The following is a 15,893-nucleotide window of genomic DNA, read 5'->3' on the forward strand; positions in this document are numbered from 1 at the left end:
GCTGTGAAATGCCCCATTAAATGTTGAGCCTTGTTGGAATCGGTGTAACTGGGATTTTAACAGCGTATTGATTGCTAAACAAATGTTCTGGCCATGAAAAACTAATTTTTATATTTGTGGAATGTCAAATTTCTCCATTATGATAGTTTTTTTTAATTTAAAAAAAAATATTTTTTTAATGCTTGTTCATGATATTTCAGCTTCTACCTTAACCCCATGTGTATGTCCCAATCTTTATTTCGCTCTCTAACATTTTTAAAAAGTGAGGAAAGAAGCTGCTTATTATTTCCTCGTTTGCTGTCTGTGAGAATTCTTCAGCGAGAGGCTGCTTAGACAGCTTGATAACGTCACTGCTACATCGTACTAGGAATCCCCTCTTCACAGCGCCACAATCAATTAAACGTCGAGAAACCTCAACTTTTCGCCACAGAGATCGTGAGATCTTGGTGGGCAGCTTTCTTCGAGGTCAGCGGCAATCATCGTTACATCCGTGGCTAACTAAGGAAGTAAAGGATGGTATCAAATTGAAAATAAAGGCATACAATGTTGCCAAGATTGTTGGGAGACCAGAGGATTGGGAAATTTTTAAAAACCAGCAAAGGATGAATAAAAAAGAGAAGATGAATTATGAGAGTAAACTGGCAAGAAACATTATGGTGTGGAGATGCCGGAGTTGGACTGGGGTGGACAAATGCAAGAAGTCACACAACACCAGGTTATAGTCCAACAGCTTTATTTGAAATCACAAGCTTTCGGAGCGCTGCTCCTTCGTCAGGTGAAGTGGAGAAATGCATAAAGACACAGCTTATATAGTCAGAGAATCATGTCAGATGTTTACAGGTAATGTTTCCAACTGCCATTTATCATTTACCGAGGTGTGATAAATGGCAGTTGGAAACATTACCTGTAAACATCTGACATGATTCTCTGACTATATAAGCTGTGTCTTTATGCATTTCTCCACTTCACCTGACGAAGGAGCAGTGCTCCGAAAGCTTGTGATTTCAAATAAAGCTGTTGGACTATAACCTGGTGTTGTGTGACTTCTTACAAGAAACATTATAACAGATAGTAAGAGCTTCTACAGGTATATAAAAAGGAGGAGGGTAGCTAAAGTAAACGTTGGTCCCTTAGAGGATGAGACTGGGGAATTAATCATGGGGAACGGGGAAATGGCAGAGACTCGGAACAAATATTTTGCATCTGTCTTCACGGTAGAAGACACTAACAACATCCCAATAATGGATAATCAAGGGGCCACGGAGGGGGGATCTAAAGACAATCACTATCACTAAGGAAATAGTACTTGGTAAAATAATGGGACTAAAGGATGACAAGTCCCCTGGACCAGATGGCCTGCATCCCAGGGTCTTAAAAGAAGTGGCTGCAGAGATAGTGGATGCATTGGTTGCAATATACCAAAATTCCCTGTACTCTGGAGAAGTCCCAGCGGATTGGGAAACTGCAAATGTAACACCCCTGTTTAAGAAAGGAGGGAGACAGAAAGCAGGAAACTATCGACCGTTAGCCTAACCTCTGTCGTTGGGAAAATGCTGGAGTCCTTCATTAAGGAAGCAGTAGCAGGGCATTTGGAAAATCATAATGCAGTCAAGCAGAGTCAGCATGATTTTATAAAAGGGAAATCATGTTTAACAAATTTGCTGGAGTTCTTTGAGGAGGTAACGAGCAGGGTGGACAAAGTTGAACCAGTGGATGTGGTGTATTTGGATTTCCAGAAGGCATTCGATAAGATGCCACATAAAAGATTACTGCATAAGATAAGAGCTCATGGAATTGGGGGTAATATATTAGCATGGATAGAGAATTGGCTAACTAACAGAAAGCAGAGAGTCGGGATAAATGGGTCATTTTCCGGTTGGCAAACAGTAACTAGTGGGGTGCCACAGGGATTGGTGCTGGGGCCTCAACTATTTACAATCTACATTAGTGACTTGGATGAAGGGACCGAGTGTGATGTAGCCAAGTTTGCGGATGATACAAAGATGGTTGGGAAAGCAAGTTGTGCAGAGGCCTCAAAGAACCTGCAAAGGGATATAGACAGGCTAAGTGAGTGGTTAAACATTTGGCAGATGGAGTATAATGTGGGAAAGTGCCAGGTTATACACTTTGGCAGGAAAAATAAAAAAGCGAATTATTATTTAAATGGAGAGAGATTACAAAATGCTATCGTTCAGAGGGACCTGGGGGTCCTTGTGCGTGAAACACAAAAAGTTAGCATGCAGGTACAGCAAGTAATCAAAAAGGCAAATGTAATGTTGGCCTTTATTTCAAAGGGTTTGGAGTATAAAAGCAGGGAAGTCCTGCTAGAACTGTACAGGGTATTGGTGAGACCACACCTTGAGTACTGCGTACGGTTTTGGTCTCTTTATTTAAGGAAGGATATACTTGCATTGGAGGCAGTTCAGAGACGATTCACTAGGTTAATTCCAGAGATGAGGGGGTTGACTTATGAGGAAAGGTTGAGCAGGCTGGGTCTATACTCATTGGAATTTAGAAGAATGAGAGGTGATCTTATTGAAACATATAAGATACTGAGGGGGCTTGACAAGGTAGATGCAGAGAGGATGTTTCCCCCCGTGGGGAAATCCAGAACGCGGGGGCACAGTTTTAGAATAAAGGGTTGCCCTTTTATAACTGAGATGAGGAGGATTTCTTCTCTGAGGTCACAAATCTGTGGAATTCTCTGCCCCAGAGAGCTGTGGCGATTGGGTCATTAAATATATTTAAGGTGCAGATAGACAGATTTTTGCAAGATAAGGGAGTGAAGGGTTATGGGGAGCGGGCGGGGAAGTGGCTTTGAGCCCAAGATCAGCCATGATCTTATTGAATGGCGGGACAGGCTCGAGGGGCCAAGTGGCCTATTTCTTACATTCTTATTATCGCCACTGACCGCAAATCACGGGCCTAAAGTGATTTGATGAAAAGTGTGCAGGTGAGGCTTTTGCCCATTAGCTGCAACAAGCCCAGCCCTTCATAAATCTTAACCCCACTTACCTACCTTTTTCTTTTCTGAGACGCATCCAATTGTCTCTTGAACTCATTAATATTATTCCTCAATTTTTATTAATTATCCCATCACAAGGTAATGGAGCAAAATTCTAGAATACCTAACTACAGTTCCACTTCTATTTAACCAAATCTATTACAAACCTATTTTCAAAAAAAAAATTCAGAATAGAAATGACTCAATACCTTGTTTTGATAACCATATTGAATTCCTACTTATTCAAAAATTACAGTAACATAGTGATGATAAGCTCAAAAGTATGACAAGGCTTTTGAACTTCCTTATAATTTATTTTTCAGTCACATCTATTGCCAATTTTCCAAATAGCATGCAACAAGGTTTATGTTAATCAACTGCAGCTGGGGTTCACACAAAACACTGGCGCGGTTTCTTTTTATCTATACCATCTGTCTTGTTGCAAGGAATGAATCTAAATGGATTTTGAAACTTTATTTTCCTTTCTTTGAGGGATTTTTTCTGGCACTGTTCTGTTTTATATAATTCTATGCCAAATAAAGCTATTCTGTCAGACTCCCATCATAACTTTTCCAGACTGCAATAAGAGACCACTCAGCAGGGAACTGGATTACACAATTTAATCTTAGAGTGAAAAAGACATAAGTACGATGGGTTGTGTGCTTGCAAATATAATCTCATCAAGCAGTTTAAACGACATAATTGACAGCAAGAACAAAGTTAAAGCACTTTTCATCTTCATCCTGAGCTAAAATTATTGGTTATGATGGGTGAAGCAATGTGAATTTTTGAGGGCGGGTATGTTGTTTGTAAGGATTCGGGAGGGGTGTGGGGGGGGGGGCGGGTGGCGGGTGGGGGTGAAGAAATAGAAAGTTAAATGGGCCTTGAAAAATAGAGAAAGAAAAACAAATGGGGCCTAAAAGAAAGTGATACAAGGAAAACATATTGCAGAAACTGGGGCCTCAAAAAAAACAGCAGGGTAAGGAAGACCTTGAAAACAATACTGGAGAATAAAAAAAATGGAGAAGGAGTGAGGTAAGGCTGAGAAAACTTGACTGGACAGAGCTCCTTCTGGAGTTGGGCATTTTTACCCGTGACACCGCTGGGACAACACATCATGTAATGGCACTCCAGCCATTGAGTAGAAACAAAGATTGGTGTCACAGCACTGCTTTGCTTGGAGGTTCAGCTCAAGAGCACTGAATCGGCACCATTAAAGTAAATAGCAATATTGAAGCTACTAGCAATAGTTTGATATAAATAATTGTGACAAAGAAGCATGGCAGAAATCAGGACAGAATTAAATGTTACAGGAAGTGTGTGCTAATACAGGACATAGGGAGGGGATTCCAGAACGTGGGGCCTAGTTGGCTGAAAGCAGGGAGGATGCACAATGGGGCAGAGTTAGCAGAACGGGGGTGGGGGGAGTGTTGTAGGACTGGATGAGGTTACAGAGAAAGGGAGGGGAGAGAGCATGAACGTGCTCGGTGGCTGGATTAGTGGCAGAATGGGTGCCGAGTGAGGAGGGGGAAAGGTAGGGGTAGCCATGATGGTGGGAGATGAAGGAAAATGTATTTCCTGCACTCTCACGAATAGTACAAAAACATAGCAGTGACCTAAGGAAACCTGTATTATTCAAGATATATATGTCTTGATTATTTTATTTTAAAGCAAGCTTGAAGAGCTGGAAGCATTGGCAGGAACTGTTTTTTGACACTGCTGGAAAGTGGTACTTAATGCCAGATTTTTTTGGGGGGGGGGGCGTGGTGGTTGGGGGGCGGGTGCGGGTTTTAAGCTGGGATGGAGAGAACAGTGGTGGGACCTGGAGATCAGATTTAGGTAGGCACCAGATCAAAGATTGTGAATGTGTGCATGGCGGGTTGGGGATGTGTGTCTGTTACAAGAGGTTAGTAGTGGGGTGGAAGTAGCAGCATCCAGTCTTTGGCCTGATTTTTCATGCCTCTAAGATGGATGGCAGGACCACCTATCTTGAAGATGCAACTGAGAAGTTAGAAAGATAATTAACAGTGCCATTATATACCTTGGAGGCCAGACTTGGAAGATTCAATCACTGTTAAGTAACATAAGTAGGTAAGTTTAATCATTATGAAACTAGCACTACAGAAGGTACAAATAGGCTTGAAAGGAAACTGTTACATGACATTACTTGAGAGGAAGTGTGTGCATACGTAAGATGTATGTAGTCATTAAAATTGTTAATTTTTTTTTTTCACATTCCTGTACCTGAAAGCTATGTGAGATGATGAGGCTGTGGTCATTTTTCAAGTCCGCAGTTATGAATATAAATCTTTCCTTATTACCTTCTATATGTAAATAAAAGTCATTGCTTTAAATGTTGTACAACAAACAGAATTCCTGCTATAATGTGGTTAAATCCTAGAGATTTAATGCAGTAGTTGGGGAGGTTCACGTAGTTATGGTCGTTAAGTTATCATGCATGGTATGATAAATCTAGCATCATATTTGTGTATGCTAATTAGTTCATAGTAGAAAATGTCAATGTTGTACTTAAGTGGTGTAATAATTGCACTTCAGGTAATGTGTTCCTGATAGAAACTGCAGCAGCAGCATTGCCTGATAGGTGTTTTCTTTGTGCTTAAAATATTGTTACAACTCAAATGTACTGAAGGTTAAATGAAGTTACAATTATTGTTTACTCTTAGAAATTGAGCAGATATGTTTGATACTTTTGAAATTGGTCCATAAGATACCAACTAGTGTGTTTTAGACATAATCGGGAGCTTACATACAATATATGTTTAGCCCCCAAAACCGTGAACAGTATCATACTTTCAATAACTTGATAGTTTAGGTATGCTGGAAGTGTGATGATCCTAGAATAGAGTGGAGATCTGCACATTGGTTCCGAGAAGTTATATTCTGTTCTGTAATTTCAAGAAAAGTACGATTGTGTAGCTTGTCATCAAAGTTTAGGAACTTGGTTCTGAATAAGCATTTTACTAATCCCAAAAATGTTCTCAGAGAAAATATCATTAAGCTTTCCTTTTACCATTATGTCATTAATAAAGAAGAATAATTCAGCTCTGTATACAACCTGATTACACACTATCTGTTCGCCTTGAGGTTTAGTTACAAAGATGTGTTGGGGATCAACTCTTTCATACTATTATAGCCACAGACATCATTAGGTTTATCTGGTCAGTGTTATTGCCTGCTTCTTCTGTTTACCCATCTTATCTTAAATGGTGAGGAAGACTGGCAGTTTTAGTTATGTCAAAAGACACCGGAGTCATTCCAGTGGTTGTCACACCTTCTGATTTTATCTAGAAATGTCACCTTTTATAATTTATTGACCTTGGTTATATGTCTTTGAGGCAGGATTGAAGAGAAACCCTCAATGCAAGTACTGTTAAGTGACTTTTCCCCCCACAGCTGTATACCTTGAGGCTGAGATCAGATTTGATCAGACTGGAGAGGTTATCTTCAAACATTTGTATAATTTAGGCATTAGCTGCATTTCTGTGGAGTGAAGTAGGAATTCCTTCTCAAATGGGATTATATTTCATCTATTTGACAGTTTGGCTATCTCTAGTCACATCAATGATTCAATTGTTGTTGTATAAATCATTGAATGTTACAGACTGGTCTTTCAGCTTACATACTTTTCTTGATGTACTTTTAAGAATTCCAAGAAAGTTAATATAGCATTTTGTAAAATGTCATTTTTTTGAACTGGCTTTCAGCATTAACTAAAAGAATATTTATTTGCTTCTATTGGCAAAACAAAGACACAGTATGTTCCTTTATATTGCTAATGGAAATGCTGTTGAACTGAATTTAGTTTGTATAGGTAAACACCAGAACTAATAGTTCAATTTGACTTTACAAATGCAGAAAATATTTTGATTCAGGGAGGTTCTTGATTCCATCCAAGTGTCTCTTGATCACAAACGGGTATCTTGCATCATTGGCACAACGTGTCCATAACCAATTTATTCTAAGCAGACTTTAAACAATGAAAAAAAAAATCGAGGTCTGCAATGATCTTAAAATTAAGATTAAATATTAAAAATGTGCAACAACAGTAAACTTACACCCGTTCTGAGTCAACTGCTGTTGTCTTTACTTCGCCTGCCTTTGTTACCACTATATGTTCTACCAGTTGTATTTTCAGTACAGGCATCACCACAATGCAAAAGAAAGTTGCTATGGAGGCTTTATTTGGCAGTAATACCAACACTGATTGTGGGATATAGAAACATAGAAGATAGGAGCAGGAGTAGGCCATTTGGCCCCTCGAGCCTGTTCCGCCATTTAATGAGATCATGGCTGATCATCCAAATGTAATACCCTGTCCCTGCTTTCTCCCCATATCCCTTGATCCCTTTAGCCTTAAGAAATATATCTAACTCCTTCTTGAATATATTTAATAAGTTGGCCTCAACTGCTTTCTGTGGTAAAGAATTCCACAGGTTCACCACTCTCTGGGTGAAGAAATTCCTCCTCATCTCAGTCCTAAATGGCTTACCCCTTATCCTTAGACTGTGACCCCTGGTTCTGGACTCCCCTGCCATTGGGAACAGCCTGCCTGCATCTAGCCTGTCTAGTCCTGTTAGAATTTTATAAGTTTCAATGAGATCCCCTCTCATTCTTCTAAACTCTAGCGAATATAAGCCTAATCGACCCAATCTCTCTTCATACGTCATTCCTGCCATCCCAGGTATCAGTCTGGTGAATCTTCGCTGCACCCCTTCCATGGCAAGAACATCCTTCCTCAGATAAGGCGACCAAAACTGCACACACTACTCAAGGTGTGGTCTCACCAAGACCCTGTACAACTGCAGCAAGACATCCTTGCTCCTGTACTCGAATTCTCTCGCTATGAAGGCCAACATACCATTTGCCTTCTTAACCGCTTGCTGCACCTGCATGCTTACCTTCAGCAACTGGTGCACAAGGACACCCAGGTCTCGTTGCACTTCCCCTTTTCCCAATCTATTGCCATTCAGAGAATAATCGGCCTTCCTGTTTTTGCCACCAAAGTGGATAACCTCGCATTTATCCACATTGGGCAGATGCATGGCAGATGCAGTATAATCACCCAACCTGTCCAAATCATACTGGAGTTTCTCTGCATCCTCCTCACAGCACACACGCGTACCCAGCTTTGTGTCATCTGCAAACTTGGAGATATTACATCTAGTTCCCTCATCTAGATCATTTATATATATTGTGAATAGCTAGGGTCCTAGCACCGATCTCTGCGGTACCCCACTAGTCACTACCTGCCACTCGGAAAAAGACCCATTTATTCCAACTCTTTGCTTCCTGTCTGCCAACCAGTTCTCTATCCAAGTCAGTACCTTACCCGCAATCCCATGTGCTTTAACTTTGCACGCCAATCTCTTATGCGGGACCTTATCGAAAACCTTCTGAAAGTCCAAATACACCACATCCACTGGTTCTCCCTTATCTATTCTACCAGTTACATCCTCAAAAAATTCCAGTAGATTAGTCAAGCATGATTTACCTTCTGTAAATCCATGTTGACTTTATCCGATCCTGTCACTGTTTTCCAAGTGCTCTGCTATTACATCTTTTATAATGGACTCTAGCATTTTTCCCACTACCGATGTCAGGCTTACCGGTCTATAATTCCCCATTTTCTCTCTACCACCTTTTTTAAATAGTGGGGTTACATTAGCTACCCTCCAATCGATGGGAACTATTCCAGAGTCTATAGAATTTTGGAAGATGACCAGCAATGCATCTACTATTTCTAGGGCCATTTCCTTAAGTACCGTAGGATGTAGATTATCAGGCCCTGGGGATTTATCGGCCTTCAATCCCGTCAATTTCCCTAACACCATTTTCCTACAAATACTGATTTCATTCAATTCCTCCTTCTCATTAGACCCTATGTTCCCCGACATCTCTGGAAAGTTATTTGTGTCCTCCTTTGTGAAGACAGAACCAAAGTATGTATTTAATTGGTCTGCCATTTCTTTGTTCCCCATTATAAATTCCCCTGATTCTGACTGCAAGGGACCTACGCTTGACTTCACCAATCTTTTTCTCTTCACATATCTATAGAAGCTTTTACAGTCAGTTTTTATGTTCCCTGAAAGCTTACTCTCATATTCTATTTTCCCCCTCTTAATGAATCCCTTTGCCCTCCTTTGCTGAATCCTAAACTGCTCCCAATCCTCAGGTTTGCTACTTTTTCTGGCCAATTTATATGTCCTCTCCTTGGATTTTATGCTATTCCTAATTTCCCTTGTTAGCCATTAACATTTGTTTTATTAGCGTTTGTTCAGTAAAATACAGCATTATGTTTGTGTGCAGTTCTGGGCTCCCTATTATAGGAACATAGAAACAGGTGTAGGCCATTCATCCCTCGAGCATTTTCCACCATTCAGTTAGATCATGGCTGACCTGTATCTTAGCTCCGTTTACTCGTTTTGGTTCCGTAAGCCTTCATACCCTTGCTTAACAGAAATCTTATCAATCTCAGATTTAAAATTTTCAATTGACCTAGCCTAAGCTGTTTTTGGGGGGGATGGATGCCAGATTTGCACTACCCTATGTGTAATGAAGTGCTTCCTGAGTGGCCTAGCTCTAATTTTAAGGTTGTGTCCCCTTGTTCTGGATCCCCCTACCAGAGGAAATTGATTCTTTCTATCTACCCTATCAAATTATTTAATCATTTCAAGCACCTCAATTATCACCCCTCAATCTTCTATACTCAAGGAAATACAAGCCCAGTCTATGCAACCTGTCCTCATAATTTAACCATTTTAGCCCCAGTATCATTCTGGTTAGAGGAAGGATATTGGAGAAAGTTTCATTGAAAGGTTGCATGAAGATTTACTCAAATAAAATAGGAGTGAAAGGCTGTAGATATGAACAACAGCTTGAAAAATTGGGGCTTTTTTCATTGGATAAAAGAAACTCAAAGGAATCTAACTGGTTTTCAAAATTATGCAAGATTTTGAGGATAAATAGTGAACTGTGGCGGCCTTATGGGTTGCCTTTTACATTGAGATATATACATAATTCCCTTTAACTTATTTATGTATGTATAACTTACCTAACTGTATGTACTTAATTTACTTAATTGTATAACTTACCAGTTAGGGCTGTTGCCTCTTTAACTTACCTGTTGGGCCGTTGCCCCTTTAAGAGGCGACCTAACGCGCTGACGTCACGCATCACGTGATGCATGCGCGTCGGCCGCCGACCTAACGCGCTGACGTCACACGACGCATGCGCACTGGCCGCCGGCCCGATTCGGGCTTCCAAGACGGCCGCCGGCATAGCCCGGCCTATCGAGACTTCGGCTGCATTAGCCGGCAAGCGGGAGCGAAGGGATTCTCCGCTCCCGCGGCAAGTATTGGCACAGCCCGGCCTAGTAACCTCGGCCTTAAAGGCTAGCCTCCGTAACGGGGAGATGCACTGACAACGGCGCAGGTCACGTGACCGCCTAAGCGCACGTGAACGTGCTGACGTCATGACGCGGTCACGTGACGTCGGGAATATAGAGCCGAGTGTGAGGAGGTCATGAGGCTCCCCACACGCTCCCCACGGGACTGGGAACGCAGTCCTTGTGGAGTCCCCGCTGGGACAAGGTCTACAACATGGTGCTCCTGCAGTCAGCCATCTTACCTGCTATCTTACTTACCGTAAGACCTACAACATGGAGTTCCTGCAGTCAGCCACCTTACTTGTTACCTTACCTGCTGTAATTATCCTGTGATCTACAATATGGTGCTCTTGCAGTCAGCCATCTTACCTGCTACCTTACCTGCTGTATTATCCTGTTCTGGTAAATAAACAACTTATTTATAGTTCGTCGAAGCTAAACTCTTTTATATAGTGGCGATTTACACGAACCACTACAGAACGATTGTTTTCCACTGGTTGGCGAATCAGTAACGGGGGCATAGCCTGAGAATGATCACAAAGAAGGAAGTTTGAAGAATTTTTTTCACACAAGATTATTAGAACATGGAATACTTTACCACATTGAGACAGAGGCCTAGAAATTGGGTTGGGGCGCCAAAGTGGCGCAAAAGTCGCCTGAGCGCAGGATTTAGTGCAGCGTTTGAGGCTTTAGCGATCGTCAGATATTCAGTTTCATTGCCCCTCGAGGGACACTGGGCGAGGCTCGAGGCGCTCCGCGTCCCTCTTAGGGCGCTGAAACTGAATATCGCAGCGCAACGTGCCGCAGCGCCACACGCTGCGGCACGGCACGCTGCAGTACTGCAGGCCTTCCTCCCACTGTTAAGGGGGAGGTGCCTGCAACAGCACAATCCCCGCTCGCGAGTGCTGGCAAATGAGCCCGGCACCAAGGAGAAGTGCCGGGTTCTCGGGAAACAGCTGGCAATGCCGCGGGGGGGGGGGGGGGGGGGGTTAGGAGGCCGGGGACGGAGGTGCTGGCAGGCGGCCGCCCCGCACCTCCACCTTAACTTGCGTCGCTGCCGGCACAGTAAGGCCCCGTGAACTGGGCGTGGGTAGCGAACGGTGCAACTGCGCCGTTCGCTACCAAATATCGCGAACGGGGCGCGAATGGGGCGCTGCGCACACCGATGACATCATCGGTGGCGGCGCAGCGCAAATGGCTAACGCCACCATTAGCGCCCCTGCTGACTATCGCGGGAGGCGCAGCCAGTGGCGCTACAGCCACTGACTGCCTCTTTAGTCGCTAACAGGTGGCGCTACTCGCCCAATTTCTCCCCCAGAGACTGTAATTTCATTTAAAAGGAATTGGATACGTTTTTATTTGAAAAGGAAGAATATAAAGGAATATAGGCAAAGAGCAGGGTAATGGCATTAAAATGAATAGTTCCAGTCCAAGAGGTAGCACAAGATCAGAGACTGACCTCTATCATCGCCTCCTGTGCTCTAATTTATATTATTCTGTGAGTAATGCACAAAGATCTTTCAGAAGGTGAAGACACCTAGAATAATAAACACTTTTAATATTTATTTAGTATAGACTTTGCTGAGGTGAAACTACATTTTAGATATTTGTATTGTAAGCAATAAGTATTTTAGCTCCCTGATGAGTCAGTGGGTAAGTATACTCAGTGATGTGGTACTGAGTCATATAGACCAGGAAGTTCTCCGGTTCAATCCTTGCTTTGTACTGAGTTATCTAATCTCAGCTATGTGCTGTGCTGGGGGCACTAAATGATCTCCGTGCCAGCCTGTGCTCCACTCTTGATCACTCTTTAATTTACTGCTGAGAACTTTCTGGTTTATATGCCTTAACGAAAAAAAAAGACTAACATTTATATAGCGCCTTTCATGACATCTCAAAGCACTTTACAGCCAATGAAGTACTTTTTTGAAGTGGAGTCACTGTTGTAATGTGGGAAACGCGGCAGCCAATTTGCGCACAGCAATGTGATAATGACCAGATCATTTTTTTTTTAATGTTGATTGAGGGATAAATTTTGGCCAGGACATTAGGGATAACTCCCCTACTCTTCTTCGAAATAGTGCCATGGGATCTTTTATGTCCACCTGAGAGAGCAGACGGGGCCTCGGTTTAATGTCTCATCTGAAAGACGGCACCTCCGACAGTGCAGCACTCCCTCAGCACTGCACTGGAGTGTCAGCCTAGCTTTATGTGCTCAAGTCCCTGAAGTGGGACTTAAACCCACAACCTTCTGACTCAGAGGCGAGTGTGCTACCCACTGAGCCACAGCTGATACTTAGTACCACATCTAGGCTTACACATCAAGAAAAGCTCCAGGACCAACGATGGAACCTTGTCCAAGCATGAGTCACCAATAACAAGAGGAGTGCAGAAAATAGGGAAAATATTGGGAGCAATAAACTATTTTTAATTAAAGAAATAACCAGTTGAGATATGAGCTCCATTTACCCTCTTCTCCCCACTTCTCACTACAAGTGCAAGTAAAAGTCACTATCAACTTTCAATGTATTCTGTACCTGAGCACTCAGTTCACGGGTTCGTTTTGAATCTCCTTGCATCGTAAATACTTAAGAGTTTAATTTGACTTCTCATTTATTGTGATCCAACTGAAATTGACAGCGTATTGAATAGTTGAAAATCGTATAACTGCAATGGCTCTTTATATTAAACTAAATGTGATTGTTTTATGGATGGTATAGGCTTTATATGGGAATATTGTGCTATGTTTAATGTAACTTTACAATGAATTATAGAAATGAGCTAAAATTACAATATTTAAATATCATACCTTTTGTACTAATGCATATCTATTTAATATTCCAAAAAGATGGACAACAGTTTATATAAAATGCTTTCTAATAAAATACTCTCAAGTATTGTGAAAAGCTGTAGAGTAAATATTAGCTAAGAGGTACAGTATTGCATTGATTACATTTTATATTTCTTTACAGGACACCATTCCTAACTCTATTCACACTGTTTTGCTGCTTGTTGAAAGGGACCTTACATTCAGATTTGAGAAACCATCTTCCATGCAGGTTCGTGTTCTATTTTAGAAAATGTCTATCCGTAAGTGCAACATTTGTCACCTGATTTTATACCTCGAAGTAAAATGTGTCCACAATGGTATAACTTGACAGTAAAGTTGGCACTATTGAGGTATAAAGGTGTACTGTCCACAGTTTCACTCAACAGTAGTCTGAATTCCAGCATTAAAGTAATGGAAGATGCATGTATTTGGGCAAAACATCGACAAATGTAGAATCATAAATCTTGTTAGATGAAACTGGTAATCAATGAGTAGACGCTACAACAAGTACAATAAATGACACTGCAACACTTATCAACTTTTTGCACTGTCTTTACATGAAGTACTTCCATACCCCAATTACTTTGTGGCTTTCATATTAGCACTGCCCAAAATCTGGTGCTATGCCCCCTATTATCCCTACTATTATGGCTTAGATACAGAAACCTAATGCAAACTGTTTTAAGTTTCCGGCTGATATTAAATTGGGGTGGGGAGGCAGATTTGCCGAGATGGATGAGACAGCCAAGAAGTTAAGTAAAATCTGCAATTGGGTAAACCAGAGGTAGATAAATTCAATACAGTTAAGTATGTGGTACTACACATTGATAGGAAAAATTGACTTCCCAAGTCCACAGTGGATGGTACAGAAATAGGTCAAAGTGAAGCAAAATTCATGAAATGGTAGATTCAGCACATAACGTCAAATTACTGGAGCAGTTATGAGCAAAGTGAACAGAATGCTTAATTTTCTTGCTAGGTCAGTTGAATATAAGTTAGAAGATGTCATATTAAAACTGTACAACGCCCTGGTCAGACCAGACCTTGTATACTGTTATAAAAAGAGAAAATGCTGGGAACACTCAGCAGGTCAGGCAGCATCTGTGGAGAGAGAAACATAGAGTTAATGTTTCAGGTCGATAACCGTTCGTCGGAACTCTCTTGCATACTATGTTCAATTTGGTCACCAAGACCAGGGAACATTCAAACTGTGAAGAGAAGAGCGACAAGGGTTATCCCTGGTGTCAATGGGTTAAGTTACGAGAAAAGATGGAAAACTGGGGTTCTTCAGCTCCAAAAGTGGAAAAAATTATGGGCCCTTATATAAGTCCAAAGATTTTGGGCAAAATCACGCCCATCTTTCCTGCAACTCTGTTTAAATCTCTCTGATCAGGTTTCTGCCCCTCAGCAGCAAAATGGATCCAATCGAAGTCATCAACAACATTCTCTGTGACTTTAACCATGGTGGATTATCCCTCCTTGTCCTTCTTGACCTCTCTGCAGCCTTTGACATGGTCAACCACACCATCCTTCTCCAACACCTCTCTGTTGCCCAGGACAGATAGTTTACAACCTCAGCGTTCTATTCAACCCGAGCAATCTCTGCATCCTATTCAACTCCAAGTTGAGCTTCCAACCCCTTATCCTCTCCATCACAAAGACTTCTTATTTTGACCTCCGTACCATCACCTGCCTAAGCCCATCTACCACTAAAACCATCATTCATGCCTTAGTCACTTCCATGCTCGACTTCCAGTGCTCTTCTGGCCGGCTTTTCACCCTCCACACTTCGTAAACTGTAGCTTATACAAAACGTTGCTGCCCATATCCTGTCCTGCTTGCCGGTCACCCCTTACCTTGCTGACCTACATTAGCTCCTGCTTCCCCCAACTCCTAAAATTTAAAATTCTCATCCTCATGTTTAAATCCCTTCAAGTCCTTGCCCCTTCCTATCTCTCTAACTTCCTCCAGTCCAGCAACCACTCTTTGCCCCCTACTCCTGAACTCTCTCAATGAGATTGTGGGTGTGCATGATGATGTGGGCATTTTAATGCTGTGTATCCATGCCCACCATGAACTGAGTTGAAACTGCCCATACTTATTTCATGTACCGTCAACACAGATAAATGATCAAATCTAGACTGATGAGATAAAAATCTGAGGTCTTAAACTTAGAAGAACAACAATGATGATAAATGCACTGCACCACTCATTACTCCAGCTGCTTTTTGCTTTCTAATATTTCCCTCCCAATATTAAACCCTATTGACCACCATTTACATTATCTGCATCTATATTATAGTTAAGTATTGAGTAATACCGATATTTGGAAATCATATCAGGGTCTTTTTTCTGAGATTCCCGCGATAGTAATAAAATGCTTTTGTATTTACATCAGGCAATGTCATCTTAACCCCTTGGTTAGATTAGTAGTCACTCCCTGTTGGATGGTACTTTCTATTTAATTAGCTAAATGCAGATACAAAAAATGTCCCCTGCTTTGGCTTGGTCTGCTTAATACAGGAGACTTTGTTCTTTTCACTGGTGATGAAACTTGGCACAGAAGCTTGGACATTTTCATAGTGTGCGTACATTTTGCTTCTTCCCCTTTATGTTGGTTGAGGAATCAGAGCAACGTGGTTATTTTAAGCCTC

The 15,893-nt window shown here is 41.7% G+C and overlaps 1 protein-coding gene across 6 annotated transcripts in view; it reads left to right on the top strand.

Moving 5' to 3' along the window:
* Window positions 1–15,893, top strand: part of plekhg4 (pleckstrin homology and RhoGEF domain containing G4) — a 318,289-nt gene that overhangs the window by 129,321 nt on the left and 173,075 nt on the right. For all 6 annotated transcript variants that reach the window (XM_085991271.1, XM_085991272.1, XM_085991274.1 and 3 more), the window contains exon 7: window positions 13,382–13,468. In XM_085991271.1, coding sequence (XP_085847397.1) covers window positions 13,382–13,468 — 87 coding nt within the window. The remainder of the gene's footprint in view (window positions 1–13,381; window positions 13,469–15,893) is intronic.

This window comes from Somniosus microcephalus, chromosome 6, assembly GCF_052327205.1.
Source record: "Somniosus microcephalus isolate GS21.2 chromosome 6, FLI_Smic_1.0, whole genome shotgun sequence".
NCBI classification, from domain to species: Eukaryota; Metazoa; Chordata; class Chondrichthyes; order Squaliformes; family Somniosidae; genus Somniosus; species Somniosus microcephalus.